Genomic DNA, 25036 nt, shown 5'->3' with positions numbered 1-25036 from the left:
TTTGCGATTAATATTTTTATTACCTATTCGTGGATCCACATTTTTCATAGTTGTTAATGTACAGAGCTTTCTAAACCTCAGGTTTCTTCAAGTGCATGTGAACTTTAAACTACATATTGTATATAGGAACCAAGACTTGAAACTAAGCATTGTTCCTTCAAACAAAAATGATAGTAACTATTAGTACTGAATACAAACGCTGAAGGCGTTAAACTGGGCAGAACCCCGATGCTTAATCTTCGCGCAACAGTGAGATGCCCCCAGCTCCATGGAATCCCCAGGTGATGGTAACTTTAACGTTGAATTTTCTGCAGTTTATGTACAGAAAAACTACAACTATGAATGCAGGGGGTCACCAATAGAAAGCCACGGCATCCCCCTATATTGCGACTTTCTATTTGTCACCGGAGGCAAGGCTGACCCCGGCAGCCACATTTTTCCTCTAAATTCAACACTCAGTCTACCGGCAACCTGTGGTTTCCAGGAACAGGCAATGTGGTTGATCTCCATGAGACCCTTCAGAGCCAGTACAATAATGTAAACAACCACCCCCACCGGAAAAAGAAAGTCACCAAAAGGTAAACTAAAATAGAGACTAATCAAATCAATAAAACAGCAATTCAGAAATTACAGCCTATTATAAATGAGAAATAAATAATTTACTTACAAACTTCCTCTTCTGGGGAGACTCAGTTCCTTCTGAAATAAGAGAGAGAAATTACCAAAGTGATCGAGCAGTCCGAGCATACAGGTGCATATCTGCATATCAGCATGTTTTATGAAACTGGATGCTCCCTGGTAAACAACCAAAACTGCGTCCAAAAACAGACGCAAGTCAAAGCATACCCCACAAGAAGTGACATTTCAGGCGACACATTTATGATTGAGGGCCCTACAAGTACAGGACCGCTGACTTTCACATTAAACAGCGTTTCTTTGGGGCGCTGCTCTGGTTTATATTTATATATTTATTTATTTATTTAACATCCCACAGAAACTACATCAGAGCGAAAAAGAACAAAACATTTATTAAAGGCAGCTTTTCCCAGATTATGGAGAAACGGGTAAACAAAGCTAACCCACCAGGTGCTCTAGAGGCTAACACAGTCACTGAATTGTGTAGAGATAAAACATGCACAGCAGGTCAAGGCAACACTCCCAGATTATGCACAGTAAAACAAAAACATGTTTACAACATGATTATGAAAAATATATTGTCAATAAAAAGCACATCTTCGTATTGTATAAATACACATCAAATGGGTGATGCAAACTTTAGCACAGCATTTCATGCCTTCTATGGAAAACCATGTATTTTTATCCTGTTACGGTGGCTGGTTATACTGCATTAGGCTGCGCTTATAAAGCCGGCGACAGCGACGCAACGGCAAAACAAATGCATTGCCGCCGTCGCCTGCACTTATAGTAAGCGATTGGTTTGGATTGGACTGGTCGCGATGGCTGGAAGTTCTCTATTTGATTTTCCAGCGACCGTCGCGTCGCCGGCACTATAAGCGTAGCCTTAGTGAGGCTATATAACAATGTGTGTACACATGGGGACTTGTGATGTTTTTAAGGCACTATACACTCACTAAGTCCATCTATGAAAAACTCTAATGTTGAGGGTCTCACGACCTGCAATAAACCTGCAATTAAGCAAAGCCAGAACACAAAGGTAATGAATGGTATGTTTCCAACCATTCATTACATACAAAATAATCTTGACACGATGTAGGTTTGGTTCTTCAGACCAGACATGCATTTATTTCCATTACACAGTTCTTTGTTCCATCAGTAGATGGCCCCATTGCTGCACACTATGTGTTTTACAGTTAAAGTTTGTGTTTAGGACTGTAAAATAAAAACCAGGGGGTGGGTAAAAAGATTGTGCTCTATCTGTAAGCAAGACCTGTAAATTGAACCATTTAGCAGATTAACAAGGGCATGAAAAGACAAATATGTCCAAATGAAGGGACATTTTTAATACTTAGGGCCATAATAGTTTAATCATGTTATAATCACTAAACAAAGCCCACACCCACACTTCTTTTGCAAATGCGCTAATGAGTTAAATGCCCAACCGCAAATTACATCCTGTCACTCTCTCGACTTGGGGAATGCTGTGTACTTCATAACCAATATACATAGTTACATAGTAGATGAGGTAGAAAAAAGACATGCGTCCATCAAGTTCAACCTATGCTAAATTTAGACAACAGATACTTTATCCCATATCTATACCTATTGATACAGAGGGAGGAAAACACAAACCCCAGTGACATATCCAATGATATCTCATAAGGGGAAAATAAATTCCTTCCTGACACCAAGAATTGTCAATCGGATTACTCCCTGGATCAACATAATTCCCATGTTTACTTATTTGGTATATCCCTGTATACCTTTCCTTTCTAAAAAGATGTCCAACTTTTATTTAAACATATATATTGTATCTGCCATCACAGTCTCTATGGGTAATGAATTCCACATTTTAACAGCCCGTACTGTAAAGAACCCTTTCCATTGTTGCTGGTGAAATCTCTTTTCCTCCAACCTTAAGGGATGAACCAGAGTCCTTTGTACTGTCCTTGGGATAGTTATTTTGAAAGCTCCTTGCACTGTCCCTGAATATATTTGTATATAGTTATCATCAGGGTCCGACAAACTGGGCCAAAACCCTCTCGCGCCCCTCCCCCCCCAAAAAAAGTCACTCGTCCCTGTCCCCCCCACAACACTTACCTGCGGTGGGGTCGGTTGTGGGGTCCTGACATACCGGCCTTCTGCTGTCTTGTCGCCTTTAAAATCATGTTTTTCTCCTGCAGAACTATTCAAAATGGCCGTGCGGAGTCATATCACGCCGCGTTACCATTTCAACGGGACGCTGTGACGTCACGATGTACGACGTCACAAAGCGTCCCATTACCATGGCAACTTTTGAATAGTGCTGCAGGAGAAAAACATGATTTTAAAGATCAAGACTGAGAAGACCGGGAGATGCCGGGGGACACGAGCGCAGGTAATCAGTCGACAGCGGCCACAATGCAGTCGCCCCGGGCGACCGCATTTGTCGAGCCCTGGTTATCATATCCCCTCTTAGACGCCTTTTTTCTAATGTAAATGCATCTAATTTAGCTAGCCTCTCCTCACAAGTTAGATTGTCCAGCCCTTTATAATTTGGTGGCTCTTCTCTGCACTCTCTCTAGTTCCATAATGTCTTTCCTAAGGAGTGGTGTCCAAAATTGTACTCCATATTCAAGGTGTGGTATTACCAATGCTTTATAAAGGGGTATCATTATGTTTACTTCCCTTCCAGCCATTGCCCGTTTAATGCAAGATAAGATCTTGTCTGCCTTTGCAGCTACTGCATGACTTTGGGCAGCAAGGCTGCGGCCATGCTGCCGCGACGCACGCTCACTGTAATGTCAAATGAGCATGGCCATGCAGACGCTGCGTGCACCCTCGGCAGTGCTCATTGCTTGGGGAGACATGGATAAGTGATTTCCAAGTGCCCAGAAGGGTCACATGACAGAGCACCAGTCACATACACCAATCATACAGCAGCCTTAAGCCATTCAATCACAGGGGGGACAGCAGAGAGCAGGAGGATCCCGGGGGGAGGAGAGCAGGGGGGAGGGGGGGGATGGGGGGACTGCATAGAATGGAGAGAGAGACCGTATCGGATAAGCGGAGAGATAATGGAGGGAAGGGGGGGAGGGAGAGATAATGGAGGGAAGGGGGGAGAGAGAGATAATGGAGGGAAGGGGGGGAGGGAGAGAGTGGAGGGAAGGGGGTGAGGGATTTTCATGCTTGCGCAGTTGTTTGTATAGGGTTGCAAATTCTTCTCGTGTCTCATGATCAACATTCAATTCATGGACATTACTTTCTTTGTCTGCCCCTCTCCCTTGCATTCTGTGTCTGCCCCTCTCCCTTGCATTCTGTGTCTGCCCCTCTCCCTTGATTTTCTGTGTCTGTCCCTCTCCCTTGATTTTCTGTGTCTGCCCCTCTCCCTTGATTTTCTGTGTCTGCCCCTCTCCCTTGCATTCTGTGTCTGCCCCTCTCCCTTGCATTCTGTGTCTGCCCCTCTTCCTTGCATTATGTGTCTGCCCCTCTCCCTTGCATTCTGTGTCTGCCCCTCTCCCCGCATTCTGTGTCTGCCCCTCTCCCCGCATTCTGTGTCTGCCACTCTCCCCGCATTCTGTGTCTGCCCCTCTCCCTTGCATTCTGTGTCTGCCCCTCTCCCCGCATTCTGTGTCTGCCACTCTCCCCGCATTCTGTGTCTGCCCCTCTCCCCGCAATCTGTGTCTGCCCCTCTCCCCGCATTCTGTGTCTGCCCTCTCCCCGCATTCTGTGTCTGCCCCTCTCCCCGCATTCTGTGTCTGCCCCTCTCCCTGCATTCTGTGTCTGCCCCTCTCCCCGCATTCTGTGTCTGCCCCTCTCCCCGCATTGTGTCTGCCCCTCTCCCCGCATTGTGTCTGCCCCTCTTTGCCCATTCTGTCTGCCCATCTCCGCCCATTCTGTCTGCCCCTCTCCGCCCATTCCGTCTGCCCCTCTCCGCCCATTCTGTGTCTGCCCCTCTCCGCCCATTCTGTGTCTGCCCCTCCCTCCCCATTCTGTCTGCCCCTCCCTTCCCATTCTGTGTGTCTGTCCCTCTCTCTGCCCATTCTGACTGCAGAATCCATCACACACATTGTTAAAACATTATTTTCTAGCAACAGCGTTAAATTCAATGCAGAGAGCACCATGGCGGTTTGTTTTGATGTTTACGCTAACAAAGTGATGTCACGGTAGTTCCTTCAATAACATGCCCCGATCCAGCCAATTATACGCCCCCTCCCTTAAATGCCACGCCTCTCCTCCCCCTGCTCGCAAATTGAAGGACAGCCCAGCGCTCATGCTTAGATAGTTGGTGATGTCACCACTCAAGCATGAGCACGCATCGCGGCAGCGTGGCCCAAGTCTGCTGTTTACAAGCACTCCTAAATCCTTCACCATCAAGGATTCCGCCAACTTATCCTCATTTAATTTGAAAGTCGTCCCTGTATTCTTGCTTCCCAAATGCATAACCTTACATTTATCTGTATTAAACCTCATCTACCATTTACCTGCCCACGCTTACAGTCTCTCCAAGTCCTTCGGGAGAGAAATTACATCCTGCTCTGATTCTACTACCTTACACAATCTAGTCAGCAAGACGTAGACTTTGCTTTTGATGCCAACATCAAGGTCATTAATAAACAAGTTAAAAATCAGGGGTCCCAGTACCGATCCCAATCCAGGTGCATATATTTTTACTTAGTTCAATTTGCTTTATTTTGTACACCAACCTTGTGTGGAACCGTATCAAAAACCTTTGCAAAATCTAAGTAGACCACATCAAATGCATTACCCTGGTCTAAATTTCTACTTACCTCCTCAAAGAAACAAATAAAGTTAGTTTGGCATGATCTATCCTTCATAAATCCATGCCGACTATTACTGTACTAATAATTTTGTTTTCTATTAGGTATTCCTTAGTATTATCCCGTATTAAACCTTCAACTAGTTTCCCCACTTTTGAAGTCGGGCTTACAGGTGTGTAATTCCCCGGTTGGGATCTTGCTCCCTTTTTAAACATAGGCACCACATCTGTTTTACGCCAATCTGTGCTACTGAGCCTGTGGAAATGGAGTCCTTGAATATCAAATGTAATGGTTTTGGCTATTACTGAACTTAACTCCTTGAGAACTCTTGGATCTATGCCATCGGGGCCAGATGCCTTATATACTTTAATTACCCTACAATTCTACAGTTCTCTACTGTGATACTTATTAAGTGAAATCAATCTTAGCTGTGGAGGAGTTCTCGGATATACTTTTCCATGCACCTGTTTATATGACCCTCCACCGAACTAGAACAGAGATAGATCACCCAATACAAGGGATAGAACTACAGAAGAATGTAATGAATTTTTTAATATCACAAAGATGGTCTTAGGAAGGACCTGAACCCATGATCTGTAAATCTGCACTACATCAATAAAAGTAACCGACAAAACCAGTGAAAACGTACGTCCTTTATCTCAATTAACACAAATTCCAGCCCTTGCGGAGCATTTCTCATCTAAGTTACATATTTCACCATTTGTTGTTTAAGACTCGGGTCAAGTAAACCAATACAAAGCAAATGTTTTTAAATCTTTCTTAGGAATTTTTATTTTTACCAACTATGGCGTAAACTTTTTTTTTTTTTTTAATAAACGACTTTAGAATAGTACATTTAGGATTCCTCTGGAGACAAACAAGCACAGGTTAACAACCCCGGATATGAATGTTAATTACACTGAGCTCTACACATCAACCCTCGCTGTTGTCCAAAACAAATACAATATGCAAAGAAAAAAAACTGATGACATTTGGATAAAAGAAATCAAGCGACACATATATACTTTGCTCAGTGTTTAATTATCTTCCACCAGCATTCTCAGTTTGAATTCTGTTAGTGTTCATACATAGTTCGCATAAATCTCCACCAACTCACTGTAAGGCATGTAAATAACAGGGAAAGTCTTTAGTAAATGCTTAAAATACAACCTGAACAAGATTTAGTGTCACAAACTGTAGGTTTCCTTCACATATATAGCATACAGATTTCAAGGCTTACCAAGGGTTATTCTATTGCTCAACAGGCAAAAGGTAGATAGACTCAGGGACAAAAAGAAATATATATATATATATATATATATATATATATATATATATATATATATATATATATATATATATATATATAAAATGTATATGTAGAGGTATCAGTACCGTGTTAGCCGAGCTTCAATAATCAAAAAATAAATAGATGATACCGTTCTGTGGCTAACGAAATGCTTTTATTTGTGCGAGCTTTCGAGATATACTGATCTCTTCTTCCAGCGATGTTACAATGAATGAAGCAAAAGCTATACTATAAACAGTGTCTATTGGAATGTTATCTGTGCTGGTCCTTTATCCCGGTGTGGATGTGTTGTATGGCTGGAGGTGTCAAAAGGTTCCTGAAAGCAAGTGATGAAAGAGTGTACTGTTTATAGTATAGCTTTTGCTTGCTTCATTCATTGTAACATCGCCGGAAGAAGAGATTAGTGTATCTCGAAAGCTCGCACAAATAAAAGCATTTCGTTAGCCACCGAACGGTATCATCTATTTATTTTATTATATATATATATATATATATATATATATTATATATGCAAATGTAAATACAACTGTATGCTCAATACAGTTGTATTTACATTTGCATATTTACTTTGCTGTGAAGGTTTTTTGTCACTTTTTTTACTCACCATAACTTAACTCAGTATATATATATACAGTGTGCCCGGGGCGGGTGGATTTAACCCCCAGGCGAGTAACTATTGGCCCAAGCAGCACACGTGTTTTTTTTTTTTAAATTCCCCCGTTCGCGCTGAAATTTCCCTGCTCGCGCTGAAAAAAAAAAAAAAAAAACTCCCCTACCTGACTCCTGATTGGCGCGCGCTCCAGGCTTTGTGGGCGCGCGGCCAGGCTCTATATGAGCCCGCCCCCAACGAGCGGCCATTCTGCCGGGAGCTCTGTAGGAGGGTAAGTACTCTCCATGCTGCGGCCCCTCTGCTCCTTCCCTGCGATCCCCCTGGTCCCCACATGGCTCCCTACTCCCCACCGCGGAAGCTCTCCTGTCCCCTGCTCCTGTCCCATTCCCCTCCTCCTGTCCCCTGCTCCTGTCCCATTCCCCTCCTCCTGTCCCCTGCTCCTGTCCCCTCCTCCTGTCCCCTGCTCCTGTCCCCTGTCCCCTCCTCCTGCTCCCTTCCCCTCTTCCTGCTCCTGTCCCCTTCCCCTCCTCCTGTCCCCTTCCCCTCGATCCACCAATCGATGTCAGGGGCGGGAGGTCCCCGCTGCTGCAGCCCGGTTGGCTTGCGGGGGGGGGGGGGGGGCTCGGCCCTCACCACGTGCCTCCCATGCGTCCCCTACCTTCATGATGGCGCAGCCGCCGCATCAGGTGGGGGGATGTCGGCCTGGCCCCCCCCCCCCCGCCACGAGCATCATGCCGCCGCGGGCTGGGGGGGAAGAAGCAGCCTGCAGCTTGGCCAGGCACTGTGACATGCCGGCGAGGGGAGAAGGGCAGTGGCGGCCACGGCGGGGCTGACTGTCACCTGGGGCGCCCAGTGGGGGATACCTCGCCACGTGCCTCCCACCCACCCTGCTGATTGGGGGGGGGATGTCGGCCTGCCCCCCACACGAGCGGGAGATGGGCGCGGGTGGGTGGGGGATTTGCGTGGTGCTGGTCGCGGCCTTTCCTCCCCTGTGTGTGTGTGAGAATGTGTATGTGTGTGTGTGTGGGAGAATGTGTGTGTGTGTGAATGAATGTATGTGTGTATGGGAGTATGTGTATGTGTGTGACACCAGAGGTCCCCCCCAGTCAGTAAACCCCCCCAGTCAGTAACCCCCCCCCAGTCAGTAACCCCCCCCCCCAGTTAGTAACCCCCCCAGTCAGTAACCTTCCCCCCAGTCAGTCACCCCCCCCCCTGTCAGTCACCCCCCAGTCAGTGTCAGTCACCCCCCAACCCCAGTCAGTGTCAGTCACCCCCCACCCCCAGTCTGTCAGTCACCCCCCACCCCCAGTCAGTGTCAGTCACCCCCCACACCCAGTCAGTGTCAGTCACCCCCACCCCCAGTCAGTGTCAGTCACCCCCCACCCCCAGTCAGTGTCAGTCACCCCCCCACCCCCAGTCAGTGTCAGTCACCCTCCCACCCCCAGTCAGTGTCAGTCACCCCCCCACCCCCAGTCAGTCAGTCACCCCCCACCCCCAGTCAGCGTCAGTCACCACCCCAACCCCAGTCAGTGTCAGTCACCCCCCACCCCCAGTCAGTGTCAGTCACCCCCCCACCCCAGTCAGTGTCAGTCACCCCCCACCCCCAGTCAGTGTCAGTCACCCCCCCACCCCCAGTCAGTGTCAGTCACCCCCCCACCCCCAGTCAGTCACCCCCCCAACCCCAGTCAGTGTCAGTCACCCCCACACCCCAGTCAGTGTCAGTCACCCCCCACCCCCAGTCAGTGTCAGTCACTCACCCACCCAGTCACCCCTGCCCCACCCAGCCACTCACCCAACAAACCACTCAACCAGCCAGTCACTCACCCAGCCTCTCTCTCTGTGTATCACCCACCCTCTGTGTGTGTCACCCACCGTTTCTCTCCTCTGTCTCCCCCACACTCTCTCCCCCCCACACACTCTCTCCCCCCCACACTCTCTCTCTCCCCCCCACACGCTCTCTCTCCCCCCCACATGCTCTCTCTCCCCCCCACACTCTCTCTCTCCCACACACTCTCTCTCTCTCCCCCACACTCTCTCTCTCTCTCTCCCCCACACTCTCTCTCTCCCCCCACTCTCTCTCTCTCCCCCCCACACTCTCTCTTTCCCAACACTCTCTCTCTCTCCCCCCACACTCTCTCTTTCCCCAACACTCTCTCTCCCTCTCTCCCCACACTCTCTCTCCCTCTCTCCCACACTCTCTCTCCTCTCTCCCCCACACTCTCTCTCCCCCACACTCTCTCTCCCTCTCTCCCCCACACTCTCTCTCCCTCACACTCTCTCTCCCTCTCTCCTCACACTCTCTCTCCCCCACACTCTCTCTCCCTCTCTCCCCCACACTCTCTCTCCCTCTCTCCCCCACACTCTCTCTCCCTGTCTCTCCCCCACACTCTCTCTCCCTCTCCCCCACACTCTCTCTCCCTCTCCCCCACACTCTCTCTCTCTCCCCCACACTCTCTCCCCCCCCCCCACTCTCTCTCCCCCACACTCTCTCTCTCTCCCCCACACTCTCTCTCTCTCTCCCCCACACTCTCTCTCCCTCTCTCCCCCACACTCTCTCTCCCTCTCTCCCCCACACTCTCTCTCCCTCTCTCCCCCACACTCTCTCTCCCCCACACTCCCTCTCTCTCTCCCCACACTCCCTCTCTCTCTCCCCCACACTCCCTCTCTCTCTCCCCCACACTCTCTCTCTCTCCCCACACTCTCTCTCTCTCCCCCCACACTCTCTCTCCCTCTCTCCCCACACTCTCTCTCCCTCTCTCCCCCACACTCTCTCTCCCTCTCTCCCCCACACTCTCTCTCCCTCTCTCCCCCACACTCTCTCTCCCTCTCTCCCCCACACTCTCTCTCCCTCTCTCCCCCACACTCTCTCCCTCTCCCCCACACTCTCTCCCTCTCCCCCACACTCTCTCCTCTCCCCCACACTCTCTCTCCCTCTCCCCCACACGCTCTCTCTCTCTTGCCCACACGCTCTCTCTCTCTTCCCCACACTCTCTCTCTCTCTCTCTCTCTATCCCCACACTCTCTCTCTCTCTCCCCCACACTCTCTCTCTCTGTCACTCCCACACTCTCTCTCTCTGTCACTCACACTCTGGATCTCTTATTTACCCTATATATCTTAACTGCCCTATACTACACCGAAATCTTAACTACCCTATACTGCTTTCTTCCAGATCTGGCTCAAGCTTCACACGGAAGACATCGGAACCCCCCCCTAACCCAGAAGACAGGTAATGAACACCTCCCCAATGTATAACATTGCGGGAATGAGCGTACCTGGACATTGAGGGACTGCGGATCAGGTAAGATCCCAGGTGGGATTGCTGCTTTAGATATTGTGAAGCGGGGGCATCCAGACATTGGTTAAGGGGTTCAGGAAACTAGTCATTCACACCTGGCTTTTATTTCTAGATCCGACATTTACACACACACATGTAACAAGGACTAATTGTAGTATAATGTAATACAATAAATACATTTATGTCAAAAACGAATGTTGTTCTGACTAGGAATTTATTAAATGTATTTTATTTATATATTTTATTTTAAAGCGGGGTTGGGGGCGGGAATAGGGGCGGGGTTGGGGGCGGGACTAGGTGGCGAGTAGATTTTGGAGTTGGGCGAGTAGATTTTTGGGTGATTTGTCGAACACTGTATATATATATATATATATATATATATATATATATATATATATATATATAGGTAACAGAGCAGATGGCACACAAATTCAGATGAAGACAGGTGCTTAGTCCCATATGAATGAATATAATCAAAGGCTCCTTACCAGGCAGACCAGAGAATCCAGGGAATCCAAAGCAGGCACAGCAAGGAAGAGACAGCACACTTGTTAGCAAAAAGAATTGTATTAGTGAAGCAGGCACAAAACACCAACGTTTCGGTCCTAGAAACAGGACCTTTATCAAGGGAGTGCTTACCACAGATAGACCATAACCACCAATATATACCCATAACTAACTACCTTAATTAAAGACAAAATTGCACACACCTGTTCAACTGCAACCTCCTCCGGTGAGGAACAGATGACATCATCACCTGGCGTCTATCTCATGTGCTCACTGCAGTAAGGAGCATCATGGGTAATTAGGGAAACTATGGGAGACCCCCCTCAGCCACAGGAACGGGCTCTACTGTGCATGTGTAGTGCTCAGGTCTATCTGTGGTAAGCACTCCCTTGATAAAGGTCCTGTTTTTAGGACCGAAACGTTGGTGTTTTGTGCCTGCTTCACTAATACAATTCTTTTTGCTAACAAGTGTGCTGTCTCTTCCTTGCTGTGCCTGCTTTGGATTCCCTGGATTCTCTGGTCTGCCTGGTAAGGAGCCTTTGATTATATTCATTCATATGGGACTAAGCACCTGTCTTCATCTGTATTTGTGTGCCATCTGCTCTGTTACCTATATTTGTTTATTATGAGATGTGCACCTAAACAATTATGTGTGTTGGATCCCTGGATTAGTGGATCCTTAAACCTAGATCTATTATCTATTTTTCCTCTTTTTACACGGAGTGACCTATTGTGGGATGGAAGATTATCCAGATATTACTGGGATTTTGTCTAACATTTCTGACAGTGTCAGTTACAGTGAGGCTGATGTTGCCAAAATCAGATTCACGGAAACATTCGAGGCAGCACTGGGCTCAGACAAAGCCTCTGATGTCTTTAATGACCTCATTAAATTGAAAAAGAGAGAGGTAGATTACTATATGCACGGAGTGACTTTGTCACATTATCACAGGGAAAAATTGATCCCTAGAGGGTTCCGCATCAAAAATCAACCAACCATAGGGCGGACAGATACTGAATTCTGCCGCAAGTGGATTGGAATCCTTAATAAATGCTCCTATGATTTGATGATCCTTGTTATTGAGCAGTCCAGTAAGGAAATCACGCGCCTTAAAAAAGAGATACAGGTGATTAACAACAAACACAGTGATACACTTGCTTTAGATATCTCTACAAACTGGACTGATAAAATACAGACGACAATCGATTTATACCGTGATAGTCTCACCAAGTATAAACGGGAGAAACTCAAACAGGTGACCAGTGATTACCAGGACAAGAGAGTATACAGATGGCTCCTGGGACTGCACGAACCAGGCACTGGAAGAGGTGGTCGGAGGAGAAACCCTCCGCGGTCCAAAAGAACTCCCGGTACCGGCGCCGGGTACAACACCAGCGACACAGATGCCTCGGATGCCCCAGACGGAACACATCTGGAGCCTTTTTTAGGAGCAGGCACAGAGACAGCACACAAACCGCCCATACCGGACTCCGACGTAGGCGAGCGGTCCGGCGAGGCGGCAGGGAGCGTAAGGTACCTAGAAAGGGAAGCCAAGAAGGGGAGATGGCGTCCAAAGACAAGGATGAGGTAATCTTCAACCTTTCCAACCATCTACTGACAACTGCAGAGATGAGTATACTGCAGAAGGGACTATCATTTGTCCCCACAACCTCCCAAGATCCCTTCCTATGGGAAGTTGATATGTATAAACTTGACCGACAACTGCGTCTCAAGGACTTCTTTCATTCGAGTATTGAACAGACACAGTGCACTGGTAATAAATTCAAATCCAAGAGCACCTTTGATCCAACGGTAGCTAATCACAGCATTGCTACCTTTATGGGGCTTTTGGGTAACGACACTAGGAGACAAATCAAGACTCACAAGAAAAGCTTTTCTAACCTGACAGTGGCAGAAAAAGACGCTATCAAGTCTTTGAAGTCCAATAAAGACATTATCATCAAACCAGCCGACAAGGGCGGTGGCATTGTGGTCATGAATTATGGTGGCTACAGGGCAGAGATCGAGAGGCAACTGATGGACACCAATTATTACAAAAAACTACAGAAGGATCCCACCCCAGGCTATAAGACAGAAATAGACTCCATCATCAGGCTTGGTGTTAACAACTTGTGGATCTCTGAGGAGACCGGCTCTTTTTTAACCCAGGACCACCCCTTGACTCCCGTGATATATGTGCTACCTAAAGTGCACAAGTCCATTATTAATCCGCCAGGCAGACCAATTATTGCTGCGAGAGGTTCTCAATTATTGCTGCGAGAGGTTCTCTTTGCCACCCACTCTCCCAATTTGTTGACTTTTTGTTACAACCAATGGTCATCAATATGACATCATTTGTCAAGGACACAACGGCCTTTATCAACAAACTGGGCACCATCACCTTTGATATTACCAACATGCTTTTGGTTACGCTGGATGTCTTCAGTCTTTACACCAATATTCCCCATGGTGAGGGACTGGAGGCAATCAGGGAACATCTCTCCAACTATTCGGAGTATGATGGTCCACCTACCGAATTCATCCTACTGTTGATTGAAGTTATTCTTCATAAAAACTTCTTTAGGTTTGAACGCGACTTCTACCTCCAACTTACAGGGACAGCCATGGGTTCCAACATGGCACCTGCTTATGCTAACCTATTCATGGACAGTTATGAACAACTACATATCCTAAATGATGCACCGTTTGCGGTAAACATTGTCCACTATACCCGCTACATTGACGATATCTTTTTGATATGGGGAGGCAATGAGGATGAACTAGCACAATTTATTTCATACTTGAACACGATCCCATCTACCATACGCTTCACGGTGAACCATAGTTTGGACAGTATTTCATTTCTGGATACCGTGGTCTATAAAAAAGGTGGATTACCTGCAACTAAAATCTTTCAGAAACCTACAGATAAAAACACCCTGCTCTGTGCTACGAGCCATCACCCTGAGCCTCTCAAACGGGGACTACCGTATTCACAGTTGCTGAGGGTTAAGCGCATTACTAGCGATCCAGATCTAGTAGAGGGTGCTTTATGCCAAATGGCCAATAGGTTTCTTGACGGGATATCCTAGATCTGAAATTGATATAGCCCTCACTAAAGCTAGGGGCGTGGATAGGAATTCTCTCCTCACACCATGCATTGCGGAAATTAAGATCAGCCGCATTAACATCAGTAGTACTTTTACCACCGCTTCTAATGTGATCAAACGGAGTATTAGAAAAAATTGGAACATCCTGAGCACTGACCCCAAAATAGGCGATTTCTGTCAGGGAGCACCTAGGATGTGCTATCGTCGGGGTAGAAACCTGAGGGACTATCTAGTGGAGGCTGATCCTTTTAACAAATATGCACCTACTACAACATGGCTACATAAAAAACCTGGTGTATATAAATGTCATGGATGCATTAACTGTGGCTTTTTACAGATTGGCCAATCTTATGCCCATCCACACACTGGTAAAACAATACACATCAAAACACCCATGAACTGTGAGACAAGGTTCGTCGTGTATTTCATCAGGTGCCCGTGTGGGCTTTATTACATAGGCAAGACTAGCCGTATGTTGAAAGAACGCATGGCTGTTCATAGATCTACTATCAGGAAAGCATTGTTGGACTCGAGCACAGTGGAGGATTACAAACTGCTCCCGGTCGCAAGACATTTCAAACAAGAAAAACACAGTCTGTCGACATTAAGGTGTATGCCCATCTTACAAGCCGACACTTCATCTCGAGGAGGTGATCGCAATAAACTTTTGCTGCAATTGGAGGCTAAGACGATCCATGACCTTAAAACCATGTCACCGTTTGGTCTTAACGAGGACTTCAGACTTGGATGCTTTATTTAATAATGTTTTCATTGCTTTATTTAATAATGGCTGTATTGTATAATGTCATTATTGCTACATGCTATCTCCAGTGTCCCCCCCCCCTCCTCCCCCCACTGTTATGATCATGATGCTGGATGATTAGCCCTCCTCCTTTCTGCCTTTTTGCTCATTTCAGTTTCCCTGACTTGTGACTTTTTGGCACTGTCCTCATTATGGACCTACACGGCTTTGACCCAGATGCATCTCTGACATGTTACTTATTTCTAACCATGTCTTCCTATCCCTGCTTCCAACCACCCTCTCCCCCCCTTCCCCCTGTTGCCATCCCCACCCCTTCCCCCCCTCCCTACACACACCCCCCTTTCCCCTTCTCCCTGCTGTCCCTTTGCCCAGCTGGTATGTATGCACTTTAGTGGTGTTTGTGGCATTTTTATTGTATACATGTGTTTCTGCCTGCAGCCTCTACTTCCATGTGCTCTGTAGCTGCTGTCACGGAGCACTCTGGCCCGCCCCCCTCCCTTCACTGCTCATTCCTCCCTCCTTCCTGTTGCCTGTCATTGCGAGGCAACCCAGAACTTGAGCACTACACATGCACAGTAGAGCCCGTTCCTGTGGCTGAGGGGGGTCTCCCATAATTTCCCTAATTACCCATGATGCTCCTTACTGCAGTGAGCACATGAGATAGACGCCAGGTGATGATGTCATCTGTTCCTCACCGGAGGAGGTTGCAGTTACACAGGTGTGTGCAATTTTGTCTTTAATTAAGGTAGTTAGTTATGGGTATATATTGGTGGTTATGGTCTATCTGTGGTAAGCACTCCCTTGATAAAGGTCCTGTTTCTAGGACCGAAACGTTGGTGTTTTGTGCCTGCTTCACTAATACAATTCTTTTTGCTAACAAGTGTGCTGTCTCTTCCTTGCTGTGCCTGCTTTGGATTCCCTGGATTCTCTGGTCTGCCTGGTAAGGAGCCTTTGATTATATATATATATATATATAGGGAACCATGTTAAAAATGGTTATTGAGGCAAAAAGTGACACTGTGTGCTCATTTGCATGTCATTTCCCAGAATCCCTTGCTGCAGTGGAAGTGCTGTATGCTGGGTGATAATGGGGAAAGGCGGGGTTGCAGACCTGCCTAAGACATGCAGATGAGCATACAGTTATATTTGCATATTTGCTTTCCTGTGGAGGGTTTTTGTCACTTTTTTTACTCACCATAACTTAACTCAGTATTATGGTTTAGCCTATCCCATAGCCTCTCTTGCATTCCCAGTAAAATCAACCCCACACTGATGAGACCCATCAAGGTCGAAACAGCTGTCTGTGGGTGGTTTTCTGGGTATGCACCTTAACCCTGGCTGTGCTCAAAGCTGTGACCATGCAGCAAGCTTAAGCCTATAGGGAACCATGTTAAAAATGGTTATTGAGGCAAAAAGTGACACTGTGTGCTCATTTGCATGTCATTTCCCAGAATCCCTTGCTGCAGTGGAAGTGCTGTATGCTGGGTGATAATGGGGAAAGGCGGGGTTGCAGACCTGCCTAAGACATGCAGATGAGCATACAGTTATATTTGTGTTATATATATATATATATATATATATATATAAACCATACGATACCGTTTGAAGCACGAGATCAGGAGACAGCACTCTGGTAAGTTTGATCACAAGTTTTTGTATTGAAAAAGACACATAAACCGACGTTTCGGTCCCCGAGTGGGACCTTTCTCAAGGTGGTACATATACATATATATATATATATATACATATATACATATATACATATATACATATATATATATGTATCAGTACCGTGTTAGCCGAGCTTCAATAATCAAAAAATAAATAGATGATACCGTTCTGTGGCTAACGAAATGCTTTTATTTGTGCGAGCATTCGAGATACACTGATCTCTTCTTCCGGCGATGCTACAATGAATGAAGCAAGCAAAAGGTATACTTAAAAACAGTGTCTCTTGGAGTGTTATCTGTGCTATAAGGACCACATAGTATCCACACACACTTTTAGTTGTGCTACAATCTCTCACATTTCCACACCTACCCACGCCATTTATATCCACTCCCACTCCACACACACCTTTTGTAAAGCACTGTATATACTGTGGGCTCTCCATTCATTTATAATCACACAGATACACACACACACACACACACTCTTACATCACTTGCTTTCAGGAACCTTTTGACACCTCTAGCCACAAAACACATCCACACCGGGGGAAGGACTAGCACAGATAACATTCCAAGAGACACTGTTTTTAAGTATTCCTTTTGCTTGCTTCATTCATTCATTGTAACATCGGCGGAAGAAGAGATCAGTGTATCTCGAAAGCTTGCACAAATAAAAGCATTTCGTTAGCCACAGAACGGTATCATCTATTTATTTTTTGATTTTTTTATATATATATATATATATATATATATATATAATATATATATATATAATATATCTGTGCATTTCAAAGAATTTACCATTGGTCACAAATCGCACAAACAAAACTATATCAATGATTGGGGAAACCCAATGCATATCCCATTCTTTTACCAAGGATGTGCATTTGTTTTTTCAAATTAATTCCTTATTCATAAAAGCTGGTATGGCTGGTGTGTCTTGGTTGAATGCTACGGAATAAGTTAACCTACTGTAAGATTAAGTTTCTTGCTTCCCCTAGTTTATCATTTAAAAATGTACAAAAGTTATTCTTACCTACTGTACAACAATCCATCAGCCTTCTCCGCTCACATGCATCTCTTTCCTTCCACAAACAGAGAAGGAACTATCAAAGTCCAAGTATGCAGTGCTCCATGTGTGTGACGGCTTATGTCTCAATGCACTTTAGTGGTCAATAAACTGATATTAAATCCCCAGATTAGCGCTAGAACTCACATACGGCAGAATCAAGGTCACCAATATAATCCTATAAATAGACGTTTACTATCAATATCACTTCAGAAGCCTGAAAGCCTTTCAGTCACTAGTGTATTCTGTAAACCTCTTCTATAGCTAATGAACACAAGTCTAAGCAGTACAAAGAGGCAACAATGAACGGGGTAAAGGTCATCAACAGAGGTTATTATCATTATCATTACATATATTTGCAACTTTGAGAACAGAAAATATGCAATTAAAACTTTTATTCAGCAATACCGAAATGATTCATTTGTGCTTCAACTTGCTGGGTTTGGTGTCGTGCCAAGAGTGCAAAAAGGAAACCTTAACGGTTAGATGAATCCTGCTCTACTAGAGATAGTATAAATAATTACTTCGGACAGGACCTAAGGTACATGCAAGCAGGAACTAGGTATATATGCAAAAACACAGATAAAAGGAAGAGTTCCCTTTAGACTGCACTCAAAATATACTCCTAAACATAGAAGTAAAAAAATAACTTTTATTGTATCTTGATAAAATAGTAGTGGGTCCACAAATAGCAAGAAAATAAACTTCGTTACAAGAATAAAAACAATTAAAAGTGAGCAGAGCCAGGTGTGTGCTCTAGTGTAGATAAACGATAGCCTGTAAAGAGCATAAATTGCCTGTCAAAATATTTAACATGGCAAAAAATGGATGTATATAGGATGAGGGTCTGATCTGACAAACCACTGAAGTCAGAGTGAACACAACTGTTAAATAGTGTTAGTGGGTGTGGAGTCAAATAATTATCGTCACAAGTCTTTTAAAGGGGAATACCTTATTTAACCATTAGATTGCTGGTAGGAGTGGCAAGGTGAAAGGATAGAGCTGGCCCAATTGGCACTTGGTTAGAATCTACTCAGACTACGAGGGTAATGTTTTTGGCCTCACGCAGTGCCTGTTACAGAGCTCATGTTACACGTAATAGGCAAGCACATAGTGTAAGACCTGCCTTATTCTCATCATCCTTGACACATGGAGCAGGCTTCTTTACTGGCTAAAATACGTAACTAAGAAGATTCCTTTTTTCGTTACTTTATAGTTTGCCTTGATAATCTGGGGGGTTTTTGTTCTTGTATTGGTTCCTGGCATTACAGTTGATTATTTCAGATGATGTGTCCTGAGCACTCAAGGAACTGTACATATTTGGGCAAGATCACCGTGAACTATGAATTCAAGAAAATAAACATCCGTTGTACGGATACATTCAATAAATAAAAATGGCTACCATAACACTAATGGTGTAAGGCAGAGGTGCGCAAACTGGGGGGCGTGGGGTTTACAGAGGCCCTGCGCGCTTCCCGAAGGCACTTAAATTAAGTGCCGGGGAAGGCCTCCGTAAACCTCACTTACCTTGGCTCCGGCTCATTTGACATCGACACCGGAGTAGAGGTGAGCGGGGGGGGGGGGAGGGGGGCGCGGAGAGAGGGGAACTGCCAGCAGGGGGGCGCAGGGAAAAAAGTTTGCACTCCCCTGGTGTAAGAGGACCACACAAGGATGATGCATAGAGTCTATTTTTATTTCCCAATGGTGAAAAAAAGACTGTACTGCTATAGGATACTACCCAGATCTGGCTTCTTTACAATAATGACTTCACTGCCTCAAAATAAATCATGCGCAATTATTAATGTTATGTATGCATCCAATAATGAGCCATGGCAATGCTGTCCAATTACAAAATGCATGAGTTTTAATTAAGGATTAAATCTAGAAAAAAAACCTTTTAGCTAATGACATTACAAAAGCAATCTGCTTTTCAAAAATTAATAAACCACTGCTTGAAGCGCTCGGTAGACTTCAGAACTTGAAGCACTGAGGTTTTATAGAACTCTCTAGTACCCTGTTCAATCTCAAAGACCTCCAGTAAAACCAATTTACCAAAGGGAAATTAAATCATGCTGAAACACATAGCAAACAAAGATAAAGACATGTACCAGTGATGAACAACATTAATATAATGCCTTTCCGCCACTATCCAGCCTACCAGAGATCCAGCCTATTGATATAGCGCTGTTTGCACGACTTAATGCTTTTTGTTTTTTTTTACCATTTTATGAGTCCGAGGGCCACACCAAGGCCCTTCGGGGGCCGCTTGTTAAAGAGTCCAGGCATATAACAATGGCTGGGAATAAATACATTTGTAACTAAGATTTCCTTAAAATCCGTCATCTCAAGATTAAATGATAAAATAATTAGCTGGAAGCTGCCAAACCAGAGAACTGAATGCAATGTTTGACCCATGTTTTCTTCTAAGGTAAACTTTCAATGTCTGCTGTATCGTAGGCGCCAATTTGCTTATTAAAACACGACAGAATTGAATAATACTCGTTTCTAATTGCTCTACTAAAAATGCTTAAAATATTTATGGAGCATTTTCACGTTAATGGTTTTAGCTGTGGGCTTTTTACCCTTCATTTACCTTTTTTCTTTTCTTTATACTGCAATATCTGCTTGTACTTTTTACTTTGAGGGAATGTACACACATTTCCATTTTGTAATGATTCTGCAGCCCATATGATGTACACATGATTTTTAAGGAGGAAGTTACAAACTCCATACAACCTTATTTTAGGTTTACAAGAGTGCCCTACTACAGATTGGATTGTCCCAATAACCAATTTCATGGATAAAGCATGATTCCAAATACTTTTTTGTTCTCATTCCCCTTCAGTACTTGAGGGTCAGGTGTGTATTTTATAAATTTAGCCAGATTTAAAACACATTCTTCACAATACCAAAACAGTTATGGGGGATAACAGAACCTTAAATATACACAATAAATATTCCTAAAACCCTAGTCAGAAAGCAACACTCCTCGTTGTGTTTGTACAGGAAGTGCTGCACTCAGAATAGCCAAATTTATAGCGATCTACATAGAAATGAATGATTCAAAGAGACCATAGGGCAGATACTTATGTAGCTCCAGGGTATATGAAACATGTCCACAATGCTGGCAAAAACATGGCACCATCTGCAAAAATCACTTGCCTTACGGCACAATTTGCAGAGCCATTATTAATTCTGCGTCTAGTTATACCAGATGGTGCAGTGATTGCTGTGGCAAACAAAAAAAAAGTCAATTATTTTGTGAAACAGTCTTTGCAAAATAGAGTCCTCCATGGCACTGGAACTGTCACTCGTGCTCAATGCAAGACATGAAAAATATAAAAATGTAGAGAAACAATGAGGAGTAGCATACTTAATTAAAGATGTCACCTCTGTAAAAATAGTAACACTAGATGCTATTTCACCCTAAACACTCCAAGAGTGATGGAAATAACCATAAACATACAGACACCACCACCAAGCAGTTAATCCTTTACAACCTGGATCAGTAATCTAGGTGTAACCTAATCAATCAAGATGTATCCTATTACACCATAGTACTCCTTGATTACACTGTGGGTGATAATTAAAAAAAACCTCACATCAATGGAGTTAAAGATGAAAAAATTGCACTTCTACCGGATGGACAATTCTCAATAATATGTGGAAAAGAAAATGTAAACATAGCACAGAACTGCTATATACCAAAATTGAACGAACCAACATTTAAAAACAAACACTTGGAATAAAACGCATTAATTCCTTCGTTCTGTGTAAGCCTTTCAACCCTTTAAGCCTGGTTGTGGGGGCCCTTTTATGTCTCTTTCCTCTGTGGCTGCTTGGATCCTTGCCTCTGTGGGTCCATGTGTGAAGCCTCCTCTGGTATTACTTCCTGGTATGCGGCACCTCTTGATAACGTCACGCGTCCTCTAACGAGATCAGGAGCCGGTTACTCATAAGCCAATACCTCAGGGCTCAACACACGTTCCAAATCAGTCCCTGCGGCTCCAATACAGGAGTTCCAGGGTTGGCATAGAGTTTCAAAGAGTCCCACAGCAAAAGGTTATCAATAGATAAGCTATTTAGGAATGCATAACAGATCGCAAACCTCACCCTACATGTTTCATGAGACGTCTCACTTCCTCAGGGGTGTACCAACAAATGAAGGTAGCCCCCTCCCTTAAGTAGAGGCATCAATCTAGTTGCATCACACGCAATCAGAATATATTATATTAACTCCTTCACTGCGTGGTCTATGCCCGATATACATCACCAACATAAAACAGAGATCCTTAATAGATATAGAGAAGCATCCTATCCATTGACTGAGTAAAGAGCCAACAGCAACTTTTGTTAGCTAAATAATGCTACTCAAATCTCTAATCACTGAGAGATAACGTATATCTCAACAATGCTCAGACCAGCAATGAATCAGACATAATCCCGGAGTTCAACCCGTTACATGAACACACATTTTAGAACTATATCACTGAATAAGATCACTAAAAAAAAATATAATTTGACTAATCTTAAAAGATGAAAAATATCTTTCTAAAAAAGTGATGTATATCTTAAGTCCCATCCCTAGAGAAATCTATCAAAAATGGATACAGAATGGGGTGTAATTAACTTTCTTGAACTGTATTGTATGTCTTTATTTATATAGCGCCATTAATGTACATAACGCTTCACAGTAGAAATACACGTGACAATCATATAAATAACAAATAATATAAATAACGGGTCATGGGAATAAGTGCTTCAGACTAACGTAACATTTAGGAAGAGGAGTCCCTGCTCCAAGGAGCTTACAATCTAATTGTTATGTAGGAGGAACGTACAGAGACAGTAGGAGGGCATATTGGTAAGTGCTTCTGCAGGGGGCCAAGCTTAATGTATCATGTGTATAGTAGTATCTACGGTGCTACTCATATGCATCTTTAAGCAAGTGTGTCTTAAGGTTGGTCTTAAAGGTGGATAGAGGGGGTGCTAGTCGGATATTGAGGGGAAGGGCATTCCAGAGATGTGGGGAAGTCAGTGAGAAAGGTTTAAGGCGGGAGAGGGCTTTAGATACAAAGGGGGTAGAGAGAAGACATCCTTGAGCAGAACGCAAGAGTCGGGATGGTGCATAGCGAGAAATTAGGGCTGAGATGTAAGGCCTCGTTCAGGGTGCCAGAGACAGGAGTTGGAGGGAGGGCGGGCGGGAGGGAGGGCGGCAGTCTGCTGGGCGATGTGTGTTCATCCCCAGCAGACGTTTTCAGGAGGCGGGGAGGGGGCGGGTCTACAGACCTGAGGTTAGGGATCGAGGCAGCAGTCTTGAAATCATTCTCAAGAATGATTTCATTGGTTGCCTAGGTCCCAGTGACGCTGCTGCAGCTTCAAAAAACGATTTTTTCGTTTAGTGAAACTGTAGCCAGCGTCAACTCCTGGCTTCGGAGACAGGGCAGCTGCTACCCTGACAACCAGTATTCAATTTGAATACTTTGTGTCCCACGGCAGCACGCCCTCCCTCCGAAGCCTGCACCCTGAACGAGGCCTAAGGAGGAGCAGAAGAGTGTAAAGCTTTAAAAGTGAGGAGGAGAATTGAGTGCGAGATGCGGGATTTGATAGGAAGCAAGGAGGGGATTTCAGCAGGGAAGACGCTGAGACAGATTTAGGAAAAAGCAGAGTGATTCTGGCAGCAGCGTTTAGGATAGATTGTAGGGGAGACAGGTGAGAGGCAGGAAGGCCGGACAGCAGGAGGTTACAGTAATCGAAACGGGAGATGAGGGCTTGAGTCAGAGTTTTAGCAGTCGAGCAACAGAGGAAAGGGCGTATCTTTGTAATATTGCAGAGGAAAAAGCGACAGGTTTTAGAAACGTTTTGAATGTGAGAGGAGAATGTGAGAGAGGAGTTGAGTGTGACTCCCAGGCAGCGTGCTTGGCCTACTGGGTGAATAGTGGTACTTCCAACATTAATGTGGAAGGAGGCAGGTTTGGGAGGAAGTATGAGGAGCTCTGTTTTTGCCATGTTAAGTTTCAGTCGGCGGAGGGCCATCCAGGATGATATCGCAGAGAGACATTCAGAAACTTTGGTCTGTATAGCAGGTGTAAGGTCGGAGGCTGAAAAGTAAATAGGTGTGTCGTCAGCATAGAGGTGATATTTAAAAAAAAGGGATGTGATTAGGTCACCTAGAGAAAGTGTGTACAGAGAAAAGAGAAGAAGTCCCAGGACAGAACCCTGCGGCACCCCCAAGGGAGATCTATGGAGGAGGTGTTAGCAGAAGAGACACTGAAAGTACGATGGGAGAGGTAAGAGGAGATCCAGGATAAAGCATTGTTACGAATACCAAGAGTATGGAGAATGTGGAGGAGAAGAGGGTGGTCCACTGTGTCAAATGCTGCAGAGAGGTCAAGTAATATGAGCAGAGTGTAATGACATCTGTCTTTGGCAGCAAGGAGGTCATTCGTTATTTTAGTAAGGGATGTTTCAGTCGAGTGAGCAGTGCGGAAGCCAGATTGTAGAGGGTCTAGGAGAGAATGGGTGTTGAGAAAGTGGAGCAACCGGGAGAATACAAGATGTTCAAGGAGTTTATAAGCAAAAGGCAGGAGGGAGACAGGTCGATAGTTAGAAAGACATGTAGGGTCAAGCTTGCTGTTTTTGAGTGATGGTATAACGGTTGCATGCTTGAAGGAGGAGGGAAAGGTACCAAAGTAGAGGGAGGTGTTAAATATGTGTGTGAGCGAAGGGGTTGTAGTAGGAACAAGATATTTTAGGATATGGGAGGGAATGGGGTCAAGAGGGCAAGTGGTAGAGGGAGAAGAGGAGATCAGCAGTGACACATCCTCCTCTGTGACAGCAGAAAAATTGTCAAGAAAGGCAGGAGGAGAGTTAGGAAGAGGTGTAGGATGGGAGGAGGAAACAGAGGGGATGTTCTGACTAATGGATTCCACCTTTTCCTTGAAATAGTCAGCAAAGTCCTGAGGTGAAATGGAGGAAAAAGATCGCTTCAATGATTCATGACCAATCTTAATATAAAAAGCAGAAAACTGCAGGAGGGTATAGCGCCAGTCATCCTTACTCTTTAAGGACGAACCTAAATCAAAATCCAGATTCAGCCCCTGCGGAGACAATGTTTTTAACTGGTATATCCAAAAGGTTTCCCTTCTGGATATCTGAATAAATTCTATTCCCTCCTCTCCAGTTTGGTTTAGGGCATTCTATCCCCATGCATTTTAATCCCAATCTGAGACACTTTGGGACTGTAACCCTACCGACGTACTGGAGTCCACACGGGCACTCCAGTAGGTACACTACATGGGT

At 44.9% G+C, this 25036-nt stretch overlaps 1 protein-coding gene across 1 annotated transcript in view; it reads right to left on the bottom strand.

Moving 5' to 3' along the window:
- Positions 1 to 25036, bottom strand: part of MAST2 (microtubule associated serine/threonine kinase 2) — a 231077-nt gene that overhangs the window by 135186 nt on the left and 70855 nt on the right. Inside the window, exon 4 of the mRNA XM_075616224.1 lies at positions 668 to 699. Coding sequence (XP_075472339.1) covers positions 668 to 699 — 32 coding nt within the window. The remainder of the gene's footprint in view (positions 1 to 667; positions 700 to 25036) is intronic.

Source organism: Ascaphus truei, chromosome 10 (genome assembly GCF_040206685.1).
Source record: "Ascaphus truei isolate aAscTru1 chromosome 10, aAscTru1.hap1, whole genome shotgun sequence".
In the NCBI taxonomy this organism is placed as follows: domain Eukaryota; kingdom Metazoa; phylum Chordata; class Amphibia; order Anura; family Ascaphidae; genus Ascaphus; species Ascaphus truei.
This window is presented reverse-complemented; position numbering and strand designations above follow the sequence as displayed.